Source organism: Falco cherrug, chromosome 11, assembly GCF_023634085.1.
Source record: "Falco cherrug isolate bFalChe1 chromosome 11, bFalChe1.pri, whole genome shotgun sequence".
Lineage (NCBI taxonomy): Eukaryota > Metazoa > Chordata > Aves > Falconiformes > Falconidae > Falco > Falco cherrug.
Window position 1 is genome coordinate 6,806,446 of NC_073707.1, and position 27,786 is coordinate 6,834,231.

Sequence of the window (27,786 nt, forward strand, 5' to 3'; positions counted from 1 at the left end):
CCGCCAGGGCCGGGCTGCGGGCGGGCCCGGGGCCGGGGCGGCGGGGACAGCGGCGGGCGCTCGGCATGGCGCAGTACGCGAGGGGCGCCGCCGCCGTGGCCGTCATCCGGCTCCGCAACCCGCCGGTCAACGCGCTGAGGTAACGGCGGGCACCCGCCATTTCGTGTGGCGGCCGCCCCCGCGCGCTCCCTGGCGCTCGCCCTCCTCGGTGAGCGGGGTGGGGGACTGCCCCATTCCCCCCCCTTTCACCTCAGTCCCCCCGCTCCGTGCCCGTGTGAGGCCCCTCCTGGCCGCGGGGCGGGCGGCCCCTGAGAGCCTCAGCGGGGGCTTCGCCCAGCACCGCCGGGGCACCCACCTCAGCCCGATCCGCCCCTTCGGAGAGCGCTTAGATCTCCCCTCGCGAGAAACATGCTGAACTTTTCCATGACTTCTGCTCTTTATTATAATTTCTGGATTGTAAGTTATCCATATATTACAATGGAGTGGTCTCGCGGGAGAGCTGTCAGGCGCTTTGTACTTTCTGCCATCTCCCCTGAAAGCTGATTAAAAACTTGAGGTGTTTCTCATCACCTTCCAGTCATAAAACATCGAGCTGACGCTTCCAGCAAGGGATTGCAGGCAGCGCCAGTTCAGCTGCCGCACCGGGGGTTCCTGCAGATCTCGCAGGTGGAAACTAGCTTTTCCCCTCAGATGTGCTGCTGCTTTAGCTGCCCGTCCAGCGGGACATGCCTGTCCCTGTCCCTGTCCCCGTGCCAGCCAGGCGAGCGCTGGGGCCAGGGCAAAGGGCTGTGTGCGTGGCAGACGTGGCTCAGCAAGCGGAGCTGGCACTGGGATTAAACCACAGCCAGGGGCCGTCAGAAGTGAAGGCAGTCCATTTGCCTTTTAAAAATGATTAAGGGATTGACCTTTAAATACTGATCTTGGTCAAAAAAGGCCCCAGGCGAGCTCAAAAGATGAGCCAGTGAAAAACAAAGTCAAATGCCAGTCTGTGGGAGCCTCTGAAATTTTAGTTTTTCATGTGTCTTGAAAAGGATATACGTGCTTTTTGGCTTTACATAATTTATTGTAAGGTGTGTATTTTAGTTCCTTCAGTTCTGAGTAGCACACAGACCCTTTTCAAGCAGCTGTAGTTTAAGAGCTGTTCTGTGACAGTGACCAGTGTCTATTCAATGTGTGTTCACAAGCCTGACAGACCCACTACAGTTATGCTCGACTTGTAAATCAGAAGTTTGTTAAAAAAGAGGCTGAAAGAGACAAGTAAGAACATGAATAGGAAATGCAACATGCTGCTTTTCTGTAGCAAACTATATACTGTAAGGCAAACTGCAGCTCTGCAGTAACTGGCAGTGCTCACTCTTTTGTTGCAACACGTTTAAAAGTGGAGTAAGATCGTTTTCACATGCCCAGACAATTATGAGAAAACAAACTTGGAGTGACTTGATGAGATTAGATGACTCCCAGAACTGTAGGGTGCAAGACATCCCTCAGACCTCCTGTGCCGAAGGCCAGCCTAATAAAACTTCCAGGCTATGCCTGCAGTAAACTTCCCATCCTTACCATGAAAAGTACAAAATGCAGAGCTAAAGATACGTCCTTAAGGAACCTTAACTCTGCCTCTTTTGAGAAGTCCTTGAGAAAACCCAAAGTTGCCTTCTGCCTTCAGAACCACAACTGCATGCACTTGCACAACAGCCTCTTCAGGACAGGCCCTGCCTCTCTACCCGTTTACTCTGCCCTCAGTGCCCTCACAGCAGGGCGCAGTTCTGACAAACCGAGGGTAACAGACGGTGCGGTCGAGGTCCCGTCCCCCAGCCCCAGGAGGGAGAAGGAAGACCCTGGTAGACTTTAGATCCATTAAAAAGGCTGTCTCCTTTGAGTGCTGTATCCTCACTCCCCCACAGGTGTATTGTGCTGGCCAAGCTCCTGTGCACGGACAGCCCCACAGCACAAAGGACCCTCAGAGATCCGAGCAGGCTCATTCCCTTGTGACGAGCTCCGTAGCACCGTAACACAACCTAAGATGGGACTGCTGTGATCCTGGCCATGGTTCCTCACAGCTTCTGCTCTGCTAGCATGGGTGCTCCTGTGACTGGCAGAAAACCAGCTCAGGGTGCAAATGTGACCAAACACCAGCTGGTTGGTTTGGCTTTGTTTTTCAGCCAGCCTCACTCTCTGTGTCAGCTCCTTGTGCAATTGCACAAAGAGCACTGCTGGCACAAGAGACAGACTAGGAGTTAAGTGGAGAAGGATGGGAAGTGGCACAGCATGGATTTAAATTAGTTAAGCTCCCATGAATCTATAACTTAAGACATGCCTGTGGCCTTTGATTGCATGCCAGGGTAATAATGCCTGTTTTAGAAGGGATCCATAATTATCACATACTTGCCATTGGGTGGTTTTTAGCTGTGACCTGGCTATAGCTGGGAAAGGTAGAGTGTACTCTGATCCTTCTGTGTTCCTTCTGCTTCTGCATACTATGTATGCTGGGTCGTAGGGGAGCAGGTTTGTGATTGCTGTTAGAAATGTTTGACTACATAGGCAATAGCAGGCCGTGAAAGTTACAGACACAAGCCATGTCCTGCAATTCTGAAAATTTAATTTCACAGCAGGCACAGATGCTTTTTAAAAGACTGGTGAGTTTTTGCTGCTCTGTTCCAGCCTCACCATTTCCTCAGCTCCCAGGCCATCGCACTGGCCATTAGCACTTTAGAAGCCACTGGTGGGTAGGAATTTACTTTCTCCTGTCTGACGCCATCCACTGCTGTGCAAGTACCTCCCAGGCAGTGCTTTCCTGAGGAATATAGGCTGACCTGTGATTCTGGCTGCAAATTTGGTTCCCACACAGATTCCCCTTTAAGCCAATCTTCCCACCAGCAGAAGTGGCGTGTGCCAAATTTGATTTGTTTGGGGTTTTCTTTCCTGGTTTGCAGAAGTTTACTATTCAGAGATCTGTATTTATCAGTCCATGACACAGAGGGAAGAGATTTAGATATACAAAGAACTGGGAGGTTTTGGGGAGCAGACAAGATTTGTAAGAGAAAGGACCAGCCACACCTTATAAGCAAAGGCAGGCTACTGGCAGTGAAAATTAAGAAAGATGTGGAAGAGAATTTCAGCATTTGAGCTGACAAGTGCAGAAAAGCCCCAGGGATGGTAGGGTAGGACATGGAGTAGGGGAGTGTGCGTGTGGGATTATATAAAGGATAACAGCCTAACAGTAATGATTGGAAAAGGCTCTTCCTGGCTGATGGGATTGTCCTTCTGACCCCCAATCAGCCTAACAATCAAAATGCAAAGGAGATTAGAGAAGCTGCAACTTCAGATAGCTACCAATGAAGGGAGAGCGTGATTACCTGTGTTGGACTGGATCAGCACCTCATCAGGATGAGATGCAGAAAAAAATTTCTGGGATGCTATAATTATCTCCTGTCTTCCTTAAACAACTATTCTAAAACCCTACAGAAAGGATGCCGTTCTGGATTTGGCCTTAATTTACGTGCATGACTCTGTTCAAGCTGTATTAGCTGCTGTGTGACAGTAACAACTACACAGCTGGATCTGCCACCGAGGCAAGAGAGAGCAGACCAGGTAAATCCAGCACATGAGTACTCAATTTTAAGAAGGGAATTATTATTATTATCATTAATAATAATAATAATAATAATAATAATAGTATAGTAATAATGACTGCTTTAAATACTCAGCAGTTAGTTCCAACAAAAAACGGTGCAAGAATCTATCCGAAAGACAAGAAGACTGCAACAAGGGCGGAGGCTGCTGGATTGTTGTTTGGGTTTGGGATTTTTGTTTTTTTAAATTTATTAGAAGCCCAGGTAAACTGTTCAGCCAGCAAGTGATCCAGTAAAAGCCCTGCATGTCTTGATGAGAAAGCTAAGAAGGCTAAGGGGAAAGTTTGATTTTTTTAAGAAGTGGGAAACTTAGCCAAATGAAGAGAACAAGAAAGCCAATAAAGCATGACAGGAGAGATGTAAACTGGAAATTAAGACTAAAAAAATATAAAGAGTGGATCAAGGCATGCTAAAAAACAGTAGCAAAAAGGTCTTTAAATAAAAAATACAACCCAGGTCAAGCTTACAGGATGCCAAGCTCAAAACTGGCAGTTGCAGCTCAAGGAAGAGATCCTTACCTTTGACAGTTCTGTGAAATCAACAGCTCAGTGTGCTGGGACAGCCCAAAAAGCCCACAAAATATTGGGTACTGTCAGGTTGTAAGTTGAGAACAGAGCAGAGGGCATCCCTTTTCTGCAATATAAAACATTTTAATTGTTATGTGTAGTTCTGGATTTTGCATTTGCAGAAGGATAAAAGGACAATCCAGAAAGGGACAACAGAAATAATCCAATGGATGGTGCACTGCGTTAAGAAAGCGGACTGACAAAGCTGAGTGTCATCAGTTTGGAGAGGAAAAGTCTGTGGGAGAATAAGGTCAAGGTTTACAAAATCATAAAGAAAGCAAATAAATTAAAGGCATAACCCTTTACCAAATCCTACAGCAGTTGAACTAGGGGCATTTGATTAAACTAGTAGGACATTGTTTTAAAACAGATAATGCAGAGCTTGCTGCCACAGGAGCCTGTGGAGGCAGATGGATCAGCAGAACCAGAAAGGGATTAGGCAAATTCAGGGACAGCAGGTGTGTAAGGGATGCTAAAAAGAATGTGTGTAGACATACATAGCAGCACCCCCAATGCAGGGATTGTGGATGCTGGGGGCAGTGCAAGGGTAAAGGACCAGTCCTGCATGTTTCCCATAAACAGCATTTTCTACTGTTGGATTAGAATCTCACTTCTTTAAAGGTGGCTAAGAAAATTTTCAGGATGCCTCTAAGTTGTGTTTTTTGGCTTTTTTTAAATGAAAGAAGGTCACGCTCACAAACCCTCACTAAGTTCTGAAATTATTGAGATAAATGATAAAACCTTGTTACAAATCCAGCACATCATGACTGCAATGAGTTTTATGGAAAACAAAAATAACCCTATGTGGTCACCTACAAGGATGTTCTCTTACCCTGGTGCACACATGTTCTTTAACAGCACCTGCTGTGTGTTTCTGAAACCTGTTATAATGAATCATCTTGGAAGAATAATTTTTCTTGCAGTCAAAATAGTATACATGGTGGAGCTGACTACATAGCGTGGATTAATCGTTGATTGGAATGCACGGAGTGAATTTTTGCATTGTTACTGGTAAATGAATGATGCTGTCACAGTACTGAAATACTTACGCAAATTATGGTGACTTTTTGTTTCGTTCATGCTGTAGCTGTTCGAAGCTGTGATACTCTTGAGTATTTTCATAGTTTTACTGTCATACATTTTACTATGACGCTTTCATCAAAAAGTACATCTTTTAGTACCAGTTATAAAGTGAGGTACAAAGCAGTGCAGCCTGTGTGTTGGACTGTGACATATCCTGAGGCAAACGTATTGCTCCATCTTCAGAGAACAAGAAACTGCAAAAAGTCTGATGTTTCTTCCTTTTTGTCCCACAAAAAAAATTCCACTTGGAAAAAGTTGTATGGAGGGAGAAGAAATATTTATGCAAGTACAGGGTCAGGTTATTCTCTGGCAAAAATAGTTCTGTTGGGTTAATACAGGTCATGTAGGTATTGAACTGTTATTTTGTGGCAGCCTTGACGACTAATTTTTCTTCTGGTAGGAGTATGTTGTTGTAAGTGCTAAGGGCTTGTAACTAATTTCTGACATAAAATCCTGAACTTTTCCATTTAATGCAGATAGACCTTTTGTATGGGCATTTTGCATCTGCTGATCATGTGTCTGCAACAGACACTGAAGTGCTTTGCTTCTTCTCTGTTCCTGAGAGAATTGTGGCATTTTTCTATACAATATTTCCAAGTCAGTAATCTAACATTTGTTTGGAATCCCAGTACATACTTTTTCACCCTCTTTGCACCATGATTTGTAAAGTGTAAGGACATTTCATAACGGTTTTCCCTTTAATCTTCCAGCTGCTCGGTGAGTTTGGTATTTCTGTGGCCTGGCTCTCTACTGATCCAAAATCAGACCTCTAAGAGCAACGAGCATTGGGCGCAGCCCGTGGGTCCTCCTCAAATAGCAGCAGCCACAGCACTTGGTTTTCTAAAGGGAGTGAGATAAAAAAAACTCAGGTTTTAATATGTATTTTTTCCCACAGAATATGAAACCATTTTTTTACATTGGAAAGGCTTTCGTATTCTGCTGCACTGGAAGGACCTTTACCAAGTCACGTAATAGTTTTTCTTTGTCATGGGCAAATTATTTTCATTTTAATTTTCAGCTTTCAGAACCATTACTAACACCAGATTTCAGAGCTGTCTTTGATGTCTGGGTGAGGCAATTGGTACATAACCGCTGTTCTCTCTCCAAAAATAACACTTCTCTCACGCTCTGGTTGCCAGGTCTCAGGGCTCCCACTGATCCTTCTGTGTAGCGTGGCCCTATCCAGGATACAGCAGGCCCTGGAGACCCCCCTAGAGAGCCCCCTGATTAACAGACTTTGCTAATATTTATATTTTTATATATATATATATAAATATATAAAATTAACCTTCTCTTAATTTCTGATTTTGAAAGAGGAATATGCAGAGATTGGCTGGCAGGACTTTGCACACCTGACTTACAGGAAAATTCTTGGGCTCCCCACGTTTTTTTTCCTTTTCAGTCTATGGATTTCCACTTCAATGCTGCAAGCTTCTATAAATACGTGATCACTCACCCTGGACACGCCTAGAAGCACTGCACATAAATTATATAGTTTTTGACAAGCTTCCTTTTTAGATTAAATACCCTCAAATACACTGAAAAATGTGCACAAACTGAGTATGCATCAAGCCTTTCTGTCAGTTCTTTTTAATCCACACTCCTCTCAACTAGGCATCAACAAAGTTCTGCTCCCACTTCATCAGCCACCAAGCTTACATGTGAAACGGGGCTTACAGTTTGGGGAAGGTCTGGGAACAGAAGCTGTATTTATAAAGGACTGGGCGAGCACGTGCGATACTTCTCTGAGTATTCCTCCAGCCTCCAACTGCTTGTGGCTCAGTGTTCTAAAGCAGAGGCGTATCTACATATGTAGTGTGTATGCACACAGAAAAGTCTTTCTTACAAACTGTATATGCACTTATATATTTACAAACGTGTGCATATGAATATATTTTAGTATGTAAATTATGTATACACACCTTTTGTGTTAATATTTCTATTAATAATGCGTTAGATGTTAATGCTTCTATTTTTACCTACCATCTTCTTTATTGTCACTGTCTTCTAAAACAGACTATACTCTCCATATCCATCCATACACACACGCTTATATAAATTAACATCTTTATATAATTTAAGCTTCAAATGCAAAGTGGGCATACAGTCAGGTCAGATTTTTTTAAATATCTGATTTGTAAAAATGCTATTTATACTTCCACTGTTTAATTTTGAAGTTCTTTCTTAATTCATTGCTGGCCACATTTACTGCTTGTGTCTGTGGAAATGTGTTCAGATGACACGAAAGAAGACATTCTGTGTAGTGTTTTAGGCCCAAATTCAGTTTGATAGGATCCTACATGGGTTTAAGTCTGGACCTGTATACAGATCTTTGCAAGGTGAGAGCATTATAATTGTTAGTACAGCATCAACCATGTGTCAGGTGTTTGAAAGACAGCTTTTTATCCCTGGAGCTCCTTTCTATTAAAAAAGTTCTTAGATTGTCAGGGGTTTAGCATTAATTACTTTTAAATTATGCTAAACTGTTTTCCTGAAAATCTGAATGCTTAATTCATAAAGACATTTTCAAAAGAACATTTCCCTGTGCTGCTTGCTTTGGAAACAGCAAAGTCATAGCCAGAAGCTGACTCTCCAGGAAGTGAATGACAGAGCAGCAGTCACAAGCGTGTTGGAGTTTGGTGCTTGCCCTTGAATTAAGGGGGAGACTAATAAAAGGATTCACCCAGAGAGGCTGTGGCAGAAGGCAAACTAGGGGAGAGACCTCCTTGGACACATTGCACATTTTCCCTGGGACACCTGGTGTTTATAACACAGACCTCTTGGAAGGGTAATGTAGTTGATTTTTACTCACTGAATCTCTTAATTTATTCCAGTTTGACTGTTCTCCAGGAGTTAGAAAATGGACTGAAGAGAGCACATGCAGATCCTTCAGTGAAAGCTGTTACGATTTGTGGTGAAAATGGGAAATTCAGTGCAGGTAAGACCTTTTTCATCCAACACAGCCTGAGAAAAAGAGGAAATTCTGTCCACCCACACATCTGAAGATTCTCTGCCTCACAACACTGCTGATTTGGCTGGAAATGGCCACAAGACAGTGGGTTTTTCTATTCTGCTGTGCCACAACTGACATGGAGCACATGACGAGCTGGACTGTCCAGGCCAGAAATAAGCTGGTATGTTCATGCTGAAATGAGGGACAGCTGCTCATCCCCTAACGTGCTGGTGCCTCCTTACTCTCCATAGCTTTGTTTGTTTAAAATCTCTGGACTGTCAGCTGGTCTAGTATATGAAATGTACCCAGGGTTGGGCAGCGGTGGTAATAACAGATTGCTAGTTGTAGAAACCTGGGAAGCTAGGGAATTTCTATGGAGCTGTACATTGCTTGTTAGTAGTAAGTTCCATTTAACTATTCTAGACACAACTTTTTTTTTTATTACACCAAGGATGTGTGCAAATTTCTGTAGCAACTGCATGATCATTACAGTTACTATGTATTTTTGTTCATAACCTTCCCCTGAGCTCTCTGAATAGGCTCAAGGAGCAAAGGTTTCTTGAAGATGGTCCCAAAAGGGGTTGATTCCTGTTAACCATTCTCCTGCCAGCAGCATGCTCTGCAAGGACTTGATCATCTGTGAGCAGCTATGTTCAGTGGCACAGAGGGAAGAATTATTCCAATCACTGCCTTGCCCACTAATTCCTGTCGATCTCTTTTTGCTAACTCAGGAGCTGACATTCAAGGGTTTTCTTCTCCAAAGACACGTGGTATTGCCTTGGGCCCCATTGTCTCTCTCATAGAAAGAAGCGAGAAGCCTGTGGTGGCTGCCATTGAAGGTGTTGCCTTAGGAGGAGGCCTGGAGGTGGCACTTGGCTGTCACTATCGGATTGCACATGTGAAGGTAACACACACTGCAAACTAGAGTGGCCAGGAGCCATGTACATATGGCCATGGACAGGGCGGGAGACTGCTCCTGAACAGCAGTAGGACAGCATGCATCTCCTGGGATCATCTGACCAGAGAAAGAAGGCTTTATAGCTATAGGATACAAGTCTGTGTGTCTAGACATTCTTCACCTACCATACCATCCTTGACATGCTTTCATAAGTCATACTAAACAAGTAATTTCAAGTAATTTCTAAATATAAAATTGATTTGTAACCAGTAAAATAGATGGCTGCATACAAATTTCAGTAATGGAGTGTTAATTTGCCCTAGTTCTCAGTAGTCATTGTCTATATTCTCATGTAGGTGGCTGTATTTTACTGGCTCATGCCGTGACTTTCTCTCTTTTTTTCCCCTTTTTCCCCAGCCCTGTGAATTTTCTGCTAGTGACCTAGTTTCAATAGGTAGTTGAAACTCAGCTAGCATGGAGCATTTATGGTTTAATTTCCCATGAGCTCTGGGTCCTCAAGGAGCAGTCTGACCAAAAGATAGCTTTAAGAGTCTTTTAAGGAGTCATCTGGGTTTTTTTTCTTGAATTCCCTTAAAGATTCAGGAAAGCTGAACTACCTTTTAGCAGTACCTGGTCTCCTTACAGGGACTCTTCACTGATAGGGCCATCCCCTCACTTTTGCAGCATGAATCACTGTTTCTCCATGACAATGTGGGTTGCTGTAACTGCATAAAGAGGTATTCTACATCACCCTATATGCCACCTAAGGTGGGTGCCATAAGTAGTGGTCTTAAAGTGACTTCATATCTCTTAAGAGCTCAATGGGAAATGTGCAAACTGATTTTTTTTTAAATGAGGCAACAAAATCCATACAGATTTTTAAAAGAAGACAAGACTCCCTTTCCTGCTGCCCCTGGCTTCTCTGCCGTAACCCTGCTAAATGTCAAGTGCACCAAGAGCCATTTGAAGGAAGATTAGGGAAGAGTTCAGTACCAATTTTCTTTTACTGAACTTCCAAGACTTAGAATAGGGAGGTAACAGTTAAGTCACAGTGCCCTGCAGCATTTAGTAACAACTGCTTGATAGAATTAGTTTATACATGTGTCAGTCTGGGGGATGCTGTTGGCCCCACAGCTCTCCTCCAGTGCTGTGCTAGCATACATCACCCACTGAAAGTGATGTTTTTCCTGTTCATTTGTACTCAAGTTCTTGAAATGCTTGAGTGGGCTTTTGACTTAAATGTCTTACGTGGCAAAAAGTAAGGATGAAGTTTCTATGCTTCCTAGAGTAGCAACGGGTGAATTACGTCTGCTTGTCTTTATTCTGCTCAGTTTGTAATTATCATTCTTTCTAATCAGGTTTGGTTTTGAATTTGACTTCATTTTAGGCACAGATGGGTTTTCCAGAGGTCACCATTGGGTTACTTCCAGGTGCTGAAGGCACTCAGCGACTACCCAGACTGATTGGGGTACCAGCTGCTCTGGATATAATCACTACAGGTCAAGTACTGTGCTTTGGCCTTGCTCCGTATACAGGAATATGGTACCGAGTCTTACCACCAGCTTAGTCTAAGAAACATGAATTTCTTTTACCTGTGTAGCTGGCTTGGGTTGGAATTCAGCTTGCTTCCACTGATGATGGGCTAAGAAAGGGACATAGGTGCTTCTGAGGCATGTAGTTAACCATTTTATGTACCTGATAACAAGCATGCCTCATATTTGAAGCCATGTCAACACAAGTCATTTGATCAGATGGAAAAGAATGAAATTGCTCATCATGCCCCAGTGTAGTCTTATTTCTCTTTTTATCACAGGAAAGCACATTCCAGCAACTGAAGCACTGAAGTTGGGCTTGGTTGATGAAGTTGTGGAAGAAAACACAGTTGAGGCAGCAATTCGCTTGGCAAACAAAGTGATTGGTGAGGAAAGAATTGTAGCAATGCCAAGAAATAATGGGTGATGTTTCAGGGCTGAAGAGAGTCAGAACAAAGCCCACCAGTTTGTTCCATTTATATGCTCCATTCATTGAGTTTTGGCATCCATGTAAGATAGAATTAATTGCAGAAGAATTTCACTTCTGTTGTCTGAAGTGAAAAAATCAGATGCTGCAGAGCTGCAGAAATTCAAGTGAGGTTTTGGAGAACAGTTACATATTAAGTCCTCCTGCTTCTTAATTATGTATCCAAACTCATATGCTTCTCTGGGCTGCTGCATTCTGCTGATTTTGGGGAGTATGTGCTCTTTCCATATATAGCTTTGGATCCCAGCTGGTATTGCATGTACTCTGGTTGCACCATCGATAATGGCTGATCAAAAATAACTTTCTCCCTCTAGTGCAGAGGCTGGCACATCCTTAGCCCAGCTTGTTGATTGTGAGCCTGTAAGTGACTCTGCCCCTAACCTTTTAGCTGCTGTGTAAGAAAATGGCCTGCGGAAATGGGAGGGATGTGGAGAGACTTTCCCTACACATACTTTAGAAATAACAAAATCAAATTCACTGGAACTAACACAGGAAGAGGAACATTCCTTGTGCAGCATGAGGAGTATTGCCTTGAGAGAAAACAGGATATTTTTCCACTACTAACCTCCTTGTACTTTTGGAAACAGACCATTCACTTCCATCAGGATTTACTCTGGAGCTCTGTCCCAGTGAGATGCATGCAAGGATGCAAAACCCCTTTCTGCTTTGATCACATGGGCTTTATAGGGAATGCTTTTCCAAGCTGGGGGGTGTGCTTTTGCCCCTGCAGTTCTCCTCACTACAAACAAGCCCTTTCTTCTCTGTAGGAGTACTTCTGTTCTAGGAGCTGAAGCAGACTTAGCTTTGTTCTAGAAGACAGTGCACCATGTTTTTAAGATAGTTCAGTGAATGGGCTATTCTTAAAGATCAGTATCTTATATACTTCCCTACAACTTGAGATTTACCAGATAGGTGCAAAAGGGTGTTCTCTGGCCAGGTTTTCTGTAAGAGATGCCCTTCCTTCTCACTGTATTCATCTTATGATACTTTTGAGCTTCATTTTTAGTGCAGAATTGATGACAGGCAGTCCTCTTTTCTCTTTCCGTATATGTAATCAGACTATTTAAATATAAATCTTTAGAAAGACATGGGTGATGTATTTCACTATTGCTTCTAAGAAAAACAAAAATACTTCGGTTCACTGATTTTGTCAGTTTTGATTGAGAACTCTGTTTCTCCATCTGTTGGGAGAGCAGTGAACTATTACTATTCTTCTAGGCAAATTAACCCAAGAAACAGCGTTCCCTTTGATGTACCCGCTGGGCTTCTTAAGTGATGCCCTGCATAAGATCTATACCACTACTGATGGCAGGAGCAGTGTATCATAAACAAGTAATAGGTATGTTGCTAGAACTGGCAAACCAGCAAGCATTCTGGATTTCAACAAATACTATGTGAAATTGGGTGCAATTTAGATATTTATACGCTTGCTTATTCTGTGACAGAATAAGCCATTGTGCAGTGGTTGACAAGTGTGAAAGTCAGCTTGACCTTAGAGGAGAACCTCAGGAATGAAGTGAGAACACTGTTCCTTGGTGTAGCTTGCTTTCTGAAACTTGCGTCCGCTACCACTAGTGGCAAATTCCTCTTCTGTAACTCCATCTTCACTGGAAATTGTCCCTACCAAGAAAAATTTTTTTGAGAATCATACAAGCATACTAGGATTCTAGCTGGATGTTCAGCAGGTAACCTCTCCCAGTCTTACTCATTATTGCTGGTAGATTTTCTATCTGTTTATTGCGGGTTTGAGTTACTCCAGTAAAAATGAGTAATGTCATTGAAGGTGTTTCACATCACACTATATACCAACTCCAACAGGACTTTAATCTTTCCAAGAGCTTTATTGGCATTTAAAGCATGTGCTTTAACAGTGAAAATACTGGCAAGTCAGCTAATCTTTTTTTCTTTCCTGCTTGGAAAATTTCTCATTAAACCTTGCAGAAGACCATGAAAAGTTCTGATGCACGATTTAGCCTCAGGTTACCTGGTAATTTGAAAGAATGGTGTACCCAGAGTCCATATGTTCCTTTTGAGTTGTTCCTGACTTTGGCCTTTGCCTAAAGTTAATATAATTCCGCTGCCACACAAAGGCAAACCAGCACTTTTATTTCTCTACATCAAGCACTAACTCAGGGCTGCAGAAGAGATGGCAGTCTTGCATAGCTGGTCTGGTTTTTGTTCATATTGGGATCTGTTTTCAGTTAACATTTTTCAGAAAATCTTTATAAAACCAGAAGCAGAATTGCACAAAAAAATCCATCACAGAAGTCCATTGTCTTTGGATGGCATGCAGCGTTTTGTTTCTGATGAGATTTAAAAAAAAAAACAAACAACATGAGGCTAACAACTGCTGCCTTCTTACGCAGCAGTTTGGCTAAATAACTAGTTTTGTCACTGGTGGAATTTCTATTCATGGGAAGGCTGTACTGCAAAGTAAGTCTCAAAGAATCTTCAGAAATTATTTTCTTCTAAAGCTTTCTCAGTGCTGGAGCTGTGGAATCTCATGGCAAGATCAGTCTCAAATGGCTGGCCTTAGTGAAACAAAGGTCCTTGCTTATTGTTTCGATATGCAGTTGACCGAGCTACCTTTATGCTAGGTATGCTGGGAAGACATCTTCACCCATACATTTTTATGGATTGTTCTTAACGAAGAACACCTTCAAAAGGAGTTCTGAAACAGTCCTGAATAAGTGGTTGTAGGAATACAGAAACAACTACTGATTCTAAGTTTAATTTTTCATTGAAAACCAGTAATTATATATTGCAGATAGGAAGTGAGTGTATGTTCCTCACCTTCTTTGGGTAAACTGGCCTCTTCAGGTGAAAGAAAATGTCTTCACTTTTGAAGGCATTTTTTAGAAGAAATAGACAGGAGCTAAAGCCTTGGAGACAAGGAGAATGTTCTTTCAGTAAATGTGCTTGAGAATCACTGCACTGATTCGAAGCTGCATTACATAATGTGTCCACCTGATGGCAACACAAAATTGAAAAATTGCTGGAATTGCTTGTGGTAGGCAGTAGCCTGCAGCTTATACTGGCCACCTCTTGCTGGCCTGCTGTAGTCTTCCTCAGCTGGAGGAGAACACGGCTGCTGATCCTCTGCACAGCAGACTTCTTTGAAGCTCTCTCTTCATATATAATCATCCCTTGCTTTCTGACAACATCTACTGATTGACCATTATTATCTTAATGTATCGTAACACAGAAGTGTCAATGGCTTGCACTGAAGACCCCAGGAAAATCAGTTCTGTTTAGACTAGCTCAGGCCCCCCAGGTATTAAACTCTGCGTGGAAAGATGATTATGAGCTTCTGACTGTAAGCCACTAGGAGTAACTGTGGAGGAAGCACGTGTTTCTTCTGAGTCTCATAAGACCCAAAGGAGTAGCAGATACTGCTGCTAGGTAATTGCACGCTTTAAATGGAGACTGCTGGAGAAAGGCTTTCAGTTATAGTTGCAAGGGCCTTTAGTGCATCATCTCTGGGAAGATGTACAATAAAAGACATTTCAATCTCTCCAGGGCTCACAATTCTGGCTGCCGTCTCCTTTAGGCAGAAGGTCTAGCAGAGTGCCCCTTTGACGCAACCCGAGTTTGTGAAAGGTCTGACAGACTGGACTTGTCTCAGGCAAGCCTGAGGAGCAGGGGGCCCGTTTCAGCTTTGTTTCTCAAAAATTCACAAGCAGCTCATAGCACCAGGAAGACTGTTAGGCTAGCCCTGCCTTTTGCATATCGAGTCCTGTAATATCCCGAGGGTTTGCAACTCTGGGATGATTTATTTTGTTTTTCCTTTAAATAGCACAATATTTGATACTTCATGCTTACATGTTGGTTTTGCTGCCAGGAATGTTACAGACTCGATCTGCCCTTTGTGCCAACTGGACTAAAAACCCTAGTAAAACAATGCAGGTATCTCTGCTGGCTTCTGTGCACGGATGACACTTTTCCCTGCAGCACTGATGTCTGATACTGTTCATCATGTTCCTACTGCTTTGATTTCAGAAATTAAGCGGCAGGTGTCCCACAATGATATCTTCTTCCCAGGTTTGGAATCAGATAATTTTTTTCCTGTTCATAAATATGCCCTTGATTCCTAGTAGCATTGCAGACGCAAAGACATTACATGGAGATGCAGCAGAAATACTTAGCAAAACCTATTTAGCTTGCAGCTAAATAAGTTTTGCTACAGGACCCTGAAGAGAGTTACTTGTCTCTCTTACTCTGAGGAACTGTCTTATGTCCCCTATCAGTAGTTGTGCTTACAAGTACTATTTGCTATCTGAAGACAAAGCTTAAAGGCTCCCAGTAGTACTCCTTTTTTACCAGTCCTTTCCATTTCAGAGATGTCTTATGAAGGCCCTGGATCTGCCTAGTCTTAAGTGACCTTCCAGCCATCAGATCTGCTTTCTGGGACAAACCTGAGGTTTCCTCTTGTGATGAAATGAAACCCACTACTTAAGTCCTAAATAAAGGACTGGGGATAGAGAGCATTTCTGGGTTAGAAACATAGATTTACAGGAGAAACAAAGGATTCTAAAAAAAAAGGAACATTATCCTGACTATATCCTGCAGTACTGGCAGATACAGACTATATTCACTGTCAATGTGAAAACATTTTTATGAACTCTGATTATAAGGGAAGCTACTTACACAGTGAGCGTTCATCTTTTTGTGCTCTCTAAAAGGCTTAATTAAAAAGCCTGAGCTCTGAAGACCATTATTTCAGGAAATCAGTATCTTAACTTGCCCTGGAAACTTAAACATTGCTCAGTCTTGGAGGAAGACCTAGAGACAGGACATGTTCTTTGGGCAGCCATGATTGCAGTGCTGCCATTATTCCCGCTCTTCAGCATCCCGTGTATGATTTCCTGCTCCTGAGTCTTCTGCTGATGCACTGGCACTTTCCTAACTCAGGCAACAGGAAGAAAAAAGGGGAGCTGCATGCAATATACCACCTCTGAAGGAAGCGTGCTTCTGTGGCAGAGCTCGTATAAGAGAAGTTAGGGCAACGAGACTGTATACCAGAGAGCTTCTCAGCATAAGGTTCTCATTAGAGGGGTCCCACCCACCACCCTTCTTTGGTGGCAGTCCTAGGTGCGTCTGGGAACTACACCGCAGCAGTCAGTGCAGGAACACTGCTACACAGTTAGTTAACGATCAGGACGTGGCTATGATGATAAAAGGGTTTTTTGCATTTTGCAAAAATGTTGGAATATTAAGGGGATACATCCTGAATTTCTGATCTTGTTCCTGCACGGTCTTTAGTGAGGGAAGCTGCCATTAAGAGCATAGGAACAGCCTGAGTATGGGCAGATCAGAGATCTCCTAGCAGGTGCCAAGGTTTGTACTTCTGAAGAGGATGGAGAGGATTTTGGCATCTGAAATGTAACTAACTTCTCTCAATTAAAATAATTTCTAGGTATCGCCATAGCAACCTCTGTCTGTAATGAGCTTCACATATTTGTGTGGCTGCTTGATTCACCCCGTGCTGACACAGAAGCATGAACTCTCCTTTTATTATTCATTTGCTTCCCAAGACATGCTGGGTGAACTGTCCTCTTGCTTAGTCCCAAAGTAAAGAGAGGGATTCCTGCTGCCAGGGAGCAATTGAAGCCAAGGTGTATTTCCCAGTCTTTTATAAATGCCTGGGTCAGGACCCTGGCTGGAATGCATCTGGCTAGCCAGGTTGACCAGGCACTGAGTAGTAAACAATGCTGGAAGAAAACTTTAGTACTGAAGCTTGCAGAAAGAGCCATATGAATGTGGCAGCTGGAACTTGTGTGGCTGAGAAAAAGGAGATAATTACTTTGAAATTGAAATTTTGCTTTTTTGAAGTCTGAGAAGGGACTTGAAAAATGTTAATTGTCAGAGCAAACAGAAAGCTAAAGAGAAATGTTGGACACTTTAGTTCTAGACCCAGATCACTGTGCCGTGCAAGCCCTAATACAGTGAGCTTACAAGAAAAAGAGGTAGACTGCCTTCCCAGTCTCTGTAGAAAGGGGTGAAAATCTGTAGTCTTCCAGATGTGCGTGCTTTGTTCTGTAACTGTTTTTCTACCCCCAGGCCAGCCACTGGGACCTCGCAGGCTCAGCCTGAAGCCAATCCCAAAACTACCCAACATGGAAGCATTTCTCAGCAAGGCTCTTGTGAAGGTGAAGAAACAGGCCCATGGGTGCTTGGCTCCAGAGCTGTGCTTCCAGGCAGTCAAAGCTGCCACAGAGCAGCCTTTTGTAGATGGAGTCCGGAAGGAGCGAGAGCTGTTCAATGTCCTGCTGACTTCAGGCCAGGCCCAAGCACTGCAGTATGCTTTCTTCGCAGAGAGAGCAACACAGAAGTGGACAACACCCAGTGGAGCTTCATGGAAAAGTGCTTCCCCTCAGCCCATCCGCAAAGCAGCTGTGATAGGTAAGGGAATGAAAAAGCTGGTGTGGTTGCTGACTGCACAGCTAACAGCAGAGCTGAAAGGGAGTGGGATGAGAGTAACTGGGCTTTACTGGTGGCAGAAGGCTGAAGTGAGATTCCCTAGCAGTCACTGGCCAAAGTCACTGATACCCATCACAGGTGAAGATACTCCACACCCACAGGAGACATGCAAGGAGGGAAGTTGTCACTGCATTGGTGAGCTCATAAATTCAGATGGCAAATCACATCCCACTAGACTGTTACCTGATGCTACCTCTTTCTTTGGAAGAATAGCTGCTTCTCACTTCAGAGGCAGCTTAATCTGTGGACCATAAGCAGTCTGTTCGCTTTTAAATACTGCTGTGTTGAGTCCTGGCTTTGTTCCATATTATAAGCAGGTTTGCATGAAATTCTCCTCCTCCTGGTCTGGTTCTGTACTGCAAGTGCATGCGCACAGAGTTACTGAGGGATATATTAATACAGAAATGTTTTGACAGCTGTATTTTAAGAAGATTTCATCTCACTGGGATCCACTCCTGCCATTTTGTAGCCCAGCAAGATAATGCCTTCATTAATTTTTTATAAGAGCAATTTAAATAAAACCTTTGATGCACTGCTGAGGTTTAAAAAAAAAAAAAAAAAAGTATCTTTCAGCTCTCCCTGTTGAAAGTAGCACTCAAAAAATGGTTAGACAAGTAATGGAGCAGCCTGAAAACATCCATTCTGTTTCAGAGAAAGCTCACCAGGTCAGCACTGCTTTTTCCTGGGTACTTCTCAGGCCTCTTACACTCTGCAGCATGAACTGTCTGAAAACTCATTGCAGGCCATAGAAAGACTTTTTTTTTGGAAGTTCCCTTCTCTTCATTAGCTGCCACGCCATATTTTCAATGAAAACAGTTTTTAAACATTGGTCCACAAACCTTGTGAGGAAAATCCGTGGCTGTTAATAGCTTTCAGGTAAAAAGGCATTAATTATTGCCAAGTTTATCATGTGATTTGAAAAGCACAGTACTTTGGACACGTGCAGTCCCAGACAGGTCAGTCCTGCAGTATGTTTTTTGGCAGGAAAGGCTTGTGTTGAAGTTTTATAGGAATGATCAGGTAACTAGAATGGGCATTATTTGCTACATACTGATAAACCACGCCAGAATAATACACTTGCAAAGTTCCAATTGCAGTGACAGTTTAGCCAGAAGGGCTGTTTAGATCTGATCTGCCTATTTTGGTGCTGTAACTGACCTAGAGGGAATTCTAAAGATAAAAGCAATCTCTGTTTGAAAGTTTATAGTAGAAACAATTCGTATCTTATTTCCAAACTGAACTGGCTGGGCTGCATCTCGCCATCCATTGGATTAAGTATTTGCGCCTCATCTCCAGACAGGGTTCTGAATTCTGATTGCTCCAGCCTCTACCCCCACATTTCAGTGTTTGCGTAGCTGGTTACAGACAATGCCCAAGTTAACCCAGACTTTTTGCAGAATGAACAAACTAAGCACTTAGATACTTTTGCAGCAGAGCACGATCTGTCACACTGGTCATTTTCACGACTGTGAACTTCCCCTGATTTTTCAACACTTCATTTTCAACACTTCATAAAGCATGCATAACTGGTGTGGGAACAGTATTCCAAGAACAATTGCGTTAAGACCAGATACCAAGATGTTTCTTCCTTGCTCCTACTTAGTATGCTCAAGGTAACAGGCAACTTTCGTATTAGCCATGTTCAACACATTCTGTTAATTATGCACTGGCAGGGAGCAGCCGCACTGCAGTGATGAGGAGCCAATGGCAATAACACCTCCCATGGGGACAGACCCACAGAACCTTTGATGCTGGAAGGGACCTCTGAACATCATCTTGTCCGTCCCCCCTGCTCCAACAGGGTCACCTAGAGCCTGTTGCCCAGGACCATGTCCAGACAGCTTTTGATATCTCCAAGTATGAAAACCCTACAACCTCCCTGGGCAACCTGTGCCAGCCCTCAGTCACCCCCACAGTAAAAAAAAGTGGTTTCTTACGTTCAGATGGAACCTCACATGTTTCAGTTTGTGCCCGTTGCCTCTGGTCCTGTTACCGGGGTCACTGAAAAGAGTCTGGCTCCATCTTCTTGACACCTTCCCCTCAGATATTTTAATATATTGGCGAGACTCCCCCCCAGCCTTCTCTAGGGTGGAGTTAAAGCTCTCTCAGCCTTTCCTCATGAGACATACTCCAGTCCCATAATCGTCTTATTGGCCCTTCACTGAACTCACTTACAGCTCCATATCACCCTTGTACTGGGGAGCCCAGGACTGAACATAGTCCTCCAGGCGCGGTCTCACCAGTGCTAAGCAGAGGGGAAGGATGGCCTCCCTCAACCTGCCCGCAAGACTCCTCCTAATGCAGCCCAGAGGGCTCGTACCATTAGCTGCCTTTGCCACAAAGGTCATAGTGTTGCTCATAGCCAACTTGGTGTCCACTAGGACCCCCAGATCCTTTTCTGCAGAGCTGCTTTCCAGCCAGTCAGCCCCAGCAGATACTGGTGCATAGGGCTATTCCTCCCCAGGTGCAGGACAGCACTTCCCCTTGCTGAATTTCGTAAAGTTCCTGTCAACCCCTTTCTCCCTCTGGATGGCAGCACAACCCACTGCTGTATCAATTGTTTACCACCTGAGCAAGGCGAGCAGGGCAGACCCAGAGAGAGATCATGGCCAGCATCTTCTAGAAGTACAGATGATAAAGCAAAGTTCACGTGATGGTGCAGGTCTGAGGTAAAGCTGGGAAGCCAGTCTGCAGGCTGAGGTCTGGATCAACAGTGTCCATAGCCTGGCACAGCCACGGTAAGACAGCAGAACTCCTCCAGCATAGCTTAGAAAGGAACTGAAGACCCAGGTCTGAAGGCCATGGGCTTCAAGGCTCATGGGCAGTGCATGTGGGTGGAAGCTCCAGCTGTAGCTGGTCAAGGTCATTAAAGCTTATCAGCGCACTCGGGGCCTTGACACTTGCCCAGCCTCCTAGTGCCTTTTCTGGATCACTGCTGCTACCAATACAGCCCCCACAGCCTGCAGTTACGGCTTGCTTTGTTTATGCTACTTGTTCACGTTATACTTCATTTGGTAAGTGACATCTCCTATTTTGGGGTGATTGATCACCTCCTTTTAACTCTGAATCCACACCGTATGAAGTATCACTGCTTTCCATCATTTCTTTCCGCCACCCCACTGTGGTTTTTCTCCTTCCTCTGGAAGGTTCGTCTCCTATTTTGCCTTTTGATGTCAGTGAAATTGTGAGTCCATTAGAGACAGGCATAGAATATGGCAACACAATTGTATTTCTTTCAGGCTGCTGTAGCAAAAAGTCATTCTGCAGCCAGTACCGTGCTGTACAGTAGCTCACAATTTCACATTCTTGTCTTAGGAACATTCTTGCTTGCAGCACTAGAAATCAAAATCTTAGGGGTGATTTTTGAGGGACTGACACCTTTTAAAATAGGGCTATTCATCCATGTAAGTATCAAGTCTACCTGGGTGGTCCAGGGCCTCTCTGTTTTCACTGCAGAGAGGAGGGCAGTCAGAGCAAGAAGTTGTGTCCATTTTGGCTGGTCAGAAATCACACAGACCCCCTTTTCCAATAGACAGTGCTGTGCTGTTCCACACACGGACATCATGTTGCAGTATGCTGCTGCTTACATCTTTTATCACTGCATGATGGGAAGCAACTGAGAAGATCACGCTGACTTCCTCTTCCTTCAGTACCTCTTCCAAAGGGACAGAGGATCCTTAGGGTATGGAAGCAGTGCCATGAATGCTAGCGGAGCCTTGCTTTGTGGCTCCCCTGTCTGTCCAATATTAGCAGGAACTTGTTGAAGGGAGCTGGCACGTCTCTTGCTGACCATGTCTTAATGTAGATTCAACATCAAGGCTGATCTATCATTTTTGTGGGCATGCTTGATAGATAGCATTGCTGGTGAACTGCAACCATTCCTCTGCATTCCTGGCTTCCCACCAGCTGCATTTGTCTGCAGTTTGCTCGCTGAAAGACTGTTAAGTGGGTAACACCCAGCCATGTGGGATCCCTCCTGCTTTTGGCCTAGCTGTCCTTGACTGTCTTCAGCCACATGCAGTGTCACCTATTTCATCTGTTTCTGCTTGTTCTGAACTCTTGGCTCCCGTCTCCCTCCACTTTCTCTGGTTCCTCGTCATGCAAAAAAAGAGCTCTTCTCTGTCCCTTCTGCAGTCTTCCCAGAGCTCCCTGCTTGCCTCGAGTATCACATTATTTCTGCTTCAAATTAATACCCTGAAACAGAGAAAGCAGCAGCTCCAGTCTGCAGCAGTCTGCCACCACCAATTGCTCGTTGTTGTTTTTTAACAGGGAACTGGAACAGTCTTTGCATATTTTTACCAATCTATAAAGTATTATTTCCATTGCCTGGCAGTTTAAAGGCCAAGTATTCATAATAGTTCAGAATTATTTTCCACTCATCTGTGTTTCTCTAGTGTGTGTGACTGTACATGAGTTACTTCATACATATTTTGAGTTCATTTGCTTTGAAATTTGTTTTTAAAGTCCTTCAGTTAATTTTGCATGGTTTTTCATATTCTAAGTACCTCATGTGACAGATCAATAATTAACAGTCATTATTCACTCAGCTTGCCCAACAAATGGATTTGTCATATCCATGTTTGGCCTGAAATTACATGGGTTCGAGTGTATTTTTATTTCTGTGTCAAAGCTATATTTCACAACAAAAGACCAGAAGCAAGATGGCTAGAGTTCTTTCTCCTGAAGCAGATTTCAGTCCCCTTTTGAAAGATACACATTGGGCATTACAGGTGGTAACACAGGTCTGAAAACTGTCCCCAGCATGGAAGATAAGAATACGGGATTTTTTTCATGGTTTTTGGGAAGTGAGATCACTATTGAGGAAGAAAACAGAACACATTAGAAATTCTGGAGTAGTTCCTAGCTGTGTTTTTGTCTGTGTGAGCTGAGCTGAGCATGTGACATTTCTCTTTCTCTTTCTTCTACAGCCTTCTACGCATGTAAAGCCCAATGATTCCCTTCCATTTCTTTCTGCTTTAACATACTCTTCCCCAAGATCATTCAGCTTTATTGAAAAGAGGAGTCATCAAAAATTCTTCTTCCCCTGCTAGACAGCCAAATCTCTCCTTAGTTTTACAGCCCAGTTTTAGCAAATATTTCCAGGGGAGTCATGCTATGCGAGCTCTAACGTAACAAAACCCTCGGGGCTTTCATTACTGTCTCTGCCAGCTTCATTGAACATCATTTCATACAGGCCACTGAAGAGTTACGAAGTAAGTTGAGAGACAGCTTTTCTAGGTCAGAAACAAGCTTGGCAAGCTCATATCTTATCTATAAGCCTACTCCCATGGCCTAGAAAGTGAAGTGCTACAAGTGTGTAGGCCTGTCTATCATGGGATGGCTAAAACCGAGATGGGGGTACTCATACTATATGTGGATGAAGGCAAACAGGGGAATTGGCTAACAGCACTGCAGAAATTCCCTTGGAAAGAGGGCTGGAGAAGCACTGCTCGTGGAAGAGGTTTTGGTTTAGGAAGAAGCGGTGTGTTCATGTGGCAAGAGAGCTGCTAAGATTTCAGTCATGAGGCCAAAACTGAGAGGCACAGGAGTTAATAAGGCTCAGGATGTGCATGTTATTTCTTTAGTAGAGCTTGGAAATTCTAGGGAGAACCCCCAGGACTCCATCCTGGGAAAGAAGAGACTTCAAGAGGGAGCCATGTTGAACTGCAAACGCTTCAGCTTGATGTCTAAAGAGAGGCGTAAAGACGGGGCTGGGCTTGGTGGGTATACAGGAGGTGCTGAGTTACCGTCCTGCACTGTCCAAGAAGAAAGCAGTTTGTGTAGCTCACCAAAGACGGGGGGAAACTGTCTCTGACCATACCTGCTCCCACATCCAAGGCTCTGAGTACTGAGCACACTGGGAGGAGCTATTTGTGTTTGGGGTTTTTCAGGCAGCAAACCATGGACACTGAAATACTAAGAACTGATTAATGTTATTCTAGTTTTATTTTCAGATTAGTTTTTAGTAGTATTTGATTATGAAGTAGCAAATCTAATTTCCTAGAAAGGAACTAGAGCATTTGCTTGGGAGCGTAGGGGTATATAAGCAGGCTGCCAGATAGTGATGCCTGTAAAAACTATCTTCTTGTGGCTAAGCATGGAATGTTTTAAATGTCTTGTGTGTACACAAGCTGAGGGTGGATAGAACTAAACCAAGGGTCTGTAGCTTGCAGGAAAAAACATACTGCCTTATTTGAACTTGGTTGTTGGAACTTGTTTAAATGATAACATGATTTCAGCTTTTCTTTACAAAGCTGCTTTAGACAAATTTTTTAATCCCCTTGTTGCTGTTTATTTGTTCAGCTGACTTTCATTTGTAAAACTGGGATTAAAAAAAAATCATTTTTACAGAATTATAACAAACCTGTACTTTGATTGTTGCTTTATTTAGGATATTAATAATCCTCCCATTCAGTGCTTCACACTTCTAAAGCTGGTAAAATTGTCCTGGCTTTCTCTTACTGGTTTGTATTAACTTAGTCTGAAAAGCCTCCATCGGGGAGAGCAGGATAAGTACTGTGGGGTTGTGTATCCCAGGGAAGTGTAAGCGTGCAGCTTCATTTAATGTAATAGAGGGCAGAGCTGGTGGAAGGGCTCAGAAGGAGGGAAGGGATCAAGCCAATAGTCTCTACACTGATATTCCTGGGGGCATGAGCTGGTAGTAGTGCATTTACGGATCTTGGGGAAAAAAAATACAGCTTGAATGGATGCTCAGTTACAGGAATCCTGAGCAAGTGCTTTAACTGTGTGTTTAGACAAGGAAGACTGTGTCTTCGAGAATCTTCAGAAGTTAGGCATGGCCTGTGTTGGAGGACTTAAACAGTTCCCAGTGGGCAGAGGTGCCTGATATAAAGAGCAAACAGCAAGCAAAAGGCCACTGTGTGGTGATCCAGAGTGATTGAAAAGGAGATAGAAGATGTTGAAATCTGGATTAAGAACACTGTGTTAGCTTCATTGTGTTTGACCTGACAGTGAGAGACAGACAAGACATTAGAGACAAAGTAAAGTTTAGAGCAGATCAGTGTCCTAGAGTCTTTACAGAAATAGCAGCTGAATTTTCTTTGCTTCAAAGATTACGCAGTGAAGTGCAGAGGGAGAAGAGGAGGGAGATGAAGAGGAAGCTTGGAAGGAGGGAGAAACCAATTGTCTGAGCTTTGCTGGTGTCAAAATCTCTGAGTGACGTGTTGTTGCTTACACTAATATTCTGTGAGTCCCATAAAGGACCATCTCACAGGAAGAGAGAGGCACTGGTATCCTCAGGGTGAAGCTTGCTTGTGAAACTGCCGGCTAGAAGTTGGTAACAGGGTTGAAGCTGAAACTCGGATCTCCTGTCTTTGAGCTCCATGTTCTAACTCTTAAGTGATGCTGGTTTCTGTAGGTATAAAATTTTGCAGGGAGAAGACATGGTCTGGTATTTTGCAAGCTTGAGAGGACATTAACTTGCCTTTATGCTACTGCTTTTCAAACATTTAGGCTCACTGAAAAAGGAAATTCAGTTCCTTTTTCCCAGTCTTCAGTTCTTTTTTTCTGTCTGTGCACCACTCGTTTTGCATAGGCTTCCACTTTTTATCCTGCAGATACAAAGGAAATGCTACCATCAAGTGATTAATTGTAACATTTTTTATTCATAGTCTCTGATTCTGTCTCACTTTTATCCCTAGGGCTGGGAACAATGGGCCGAGGCATTGTGACTTCTCTGGTTAAAGCCAACATACCTGTGGTAGCCCTGGAGCAGGATCTGGATTATCTGAGCACGGGAAGAAAAGCTGTGATGCTCCTTTTGGAACGTGAGGCTATGAAAATGGAGCCGGGTGCCCAGACTCTGGATTTTCATAACCCTGCACGTCTCCAGTTCACTGTGGACTTTGATGTGTTGTGTGATGTAGATCTAGTCATTGAAGCTGTGTTTGAGAACATGGCACTAAAGAAGGAAATATTCCACAAGCTATCAAGAATCTGCAAGCCAGGGGCCTTTCTGTGTACAAACACATCAGCCCTGGACATCGATGAAATAGCTTCTGCCACGAGCCACCCGCAGCAGGTCATTGGCACACACTTTTTCGCCCCTGCTCATGTGATGAGGCTACTGGAAATAATCTATGGCCATCACACATCTGCCACTGCCATTGCCACTGCTATGCAGCTAGCCAAAGCACTGAAAAAAGTCGGAGTGGTGGTAGGGAATTGTTTTGGGTTTGTTGGGAATCGAATGATGTTTCCATATGTACAACAGGCAGTTTTCCTTGTAGAGGAAGGAAGCAGACCAGAAGCAGTAGATCAGGTTCTTGAAGATTTTGGGTTTAAGATAGGACCTTTCCGAATGTCTGATCTTGCTGGGCTGGATGTGGGCTGGAGGTCTCGAAAGGGGCAGGGTCTCACTGGGGCCTCGCTACCTGCAGGAACACCAGCCCGCCAGCGGCACGGCCATCGCTACAGTCCGCTGCCGGATCTTCTGTGTGAGAATGGCAGGTTCGGCCAGAAAGCTGGGAAAGGATGGTACCAGTACGAGAAGGCTGGGGGCAGGACAGCCAAGCCAGATCCATGGCTTCACAGCTTTCTGTCCCAGTACAGAGACACCCATCGCATCAAGACCCGCCTTATAGATCAGGAGGAAATCCTGGAGCGGTGCTTGTTTTCCCTCATCAACGAAGGGTTTGACATCCTGGCTGAGGGAATAGCATCAGGCCCAGAACACCTGGATGTAATTTACATCAATGGCTATGGGTGGCCAAAGCACAGGGGTGGCCCCATGTTCTATGCTTCCACCGTTGGGCTCCCTCGTGTTCTGGCTAAACTGCAGAAATACTCCGAGGCCCACCCTGATGTTCCGGGGCTACAGCCCCGTGCCTTTCTGAAAAAGCTGGTAGCTATGGGGAACCCGCCCCTCAAAGAGTGGATGTCCTACCTCAGCCAGCCAAGCAACAAGCTGTGATTGCGCCGATGCCTGCTATATACATTTAATGGAGGCTGATTTCATGAAACAGATGCTGTAATTGCGCTGTCTTTTCCTCACTGACTTTCCTTTGCAGAGAATAACTTTGGCTGATGATGAATCTCAGTCCCCCCCTTGCTGCAAGTAACCACTTCCATCACCACCCTTCCTTCCCAGCACCAGCCTTGCCTGCCGCCTTTGCTCATTGCTGTGTAAGGCCATCACCTCTGCCTTCAGATCTTCACAGCTGTACTTCTCTTCCAGTCTGTCTTTGTGGGAGGGAGGAGCAGCATCCACAGCCCACAAAGGAAATCATGGTGGGGGCCAACAGAGAGATGATCACAATTCACTCAAGACCAGCTGGATCTACCAGACCTGCCTTAAAATCTATTTCCCAGTTTGTTCAGGCTTTTCCTGTGCAGCCCACCTCCACTGGGCTCCCTGGCCCTCCCGAAGACGGCCAGCTGGAGCCTGCTCCCTTCCTGCTACTCGGGAGGGGTGGCACAAGGGGTGCAGCACCTTTCAGAGGTAAAGTCAAATGAATTGGAGAGGGCAGGTATGAGCAGACAGCGGGGGGCAGGGCTGGTACTGCCCCTCCTCCCTGCTGCAGAGAAGATTCTAATGAGTGACACAAAAGCTACAAATACATCCACCTGACTAACCTGCCCTGCAGTGCTGGCTCATGACTGGCCTTCTGCATCCAGACGCTATCCTCCGTTACCATTATCCCCACCCAGCTTTGTCCAAGTAGAAACATCTTCTGGTATCATGAAGTGTGGGGGGGTGTCGCCGTCACACCCCCTACCTTGCCTGCTACCAGGTCTTGGGGCTCAACATGCTCTAATTGACTAGATTGAAACTGGCACTTAGTGGGTTTTCAGACGAGCAGAGGGCACAGTGAGAAGTGCATGTGTGCAGGCAGGAACATAGCTACAGGCAGGCAGGGAGGTGGCAGATCTCTAGAAGAGAGCAGAGCAGGGGAGAGCGAACCAAACCTGCTCCAGGCTTGATGCTCTGGGCCAAAGTCTCCCATTTCTTGTGTCTAGTGATTGTATCTTCTGGTCTGGTGTAGGGAATAGGTTGGTCTGGGTTTCCTTCTCAGGGACATTGGATGTCTTAAGTTTTACTTTTTATTTTAATAAAACTGCTTTGATTATCTAATGGCAGATTATATGGTATCATATGGGATAGCAGAAAAAAGAAAATGTGCTTGTTCTTTGTTTTTT

General features: G+C 44.2%; 1 protein-coding gene across 1 annotated transcript; it reads left to right on the forward strand.

The window, feature by feature from the left end:
- EHHADH (enoyl-CoA hydratase and 3-hydroxyacyl CoA dehydrogenase) lies at positions 1-27,721 on the forward strand. The gene is made up of 7 exons (XM_055724125.1): positions 1-139; positions 8,113-8,216; positions 8,963-9,135; positions 10,517-10,628; positions 10,943-11,047; positions 17,209-17,550; positions 25,290-27,721. Exons 1-7 carry the CDS (start codon positions 66-68, stop codon positions 26,558-26,560), a joined length of 2,181 nt encoding a protein of 726 aa, XP_055580100.1. The 5' UTR covers positions 1-65; the 3' UTR covers positions 26,561-27,721.
- The last annotated feature ends 65 nt before the right edge of the window (positions 27,722-27,786 follow it).

Coding starts and splice junctions, on each gene's coding strand:
- EHHADH (XM_055724125.1), top strand. CDS start 66: ATGGCGCAGTACGCGAGGGGCGCCGCCGCCGTGGCCGTCATCCGGCTC. Junction 9,136..10,516: donor ATCGGATTGCACATGTGAAG/GTAACACACACT, acceptor ACTTCATTTTAG/GCACAGATGGGTTTTCCAGA. Junction 11,048..17,208: donor CTTGGCAAACAAAGTGATTG/GTGAGGAAAGAA, acceptor TTCTACCCCCAG/GCCAGCCACTGGGACCTCGC.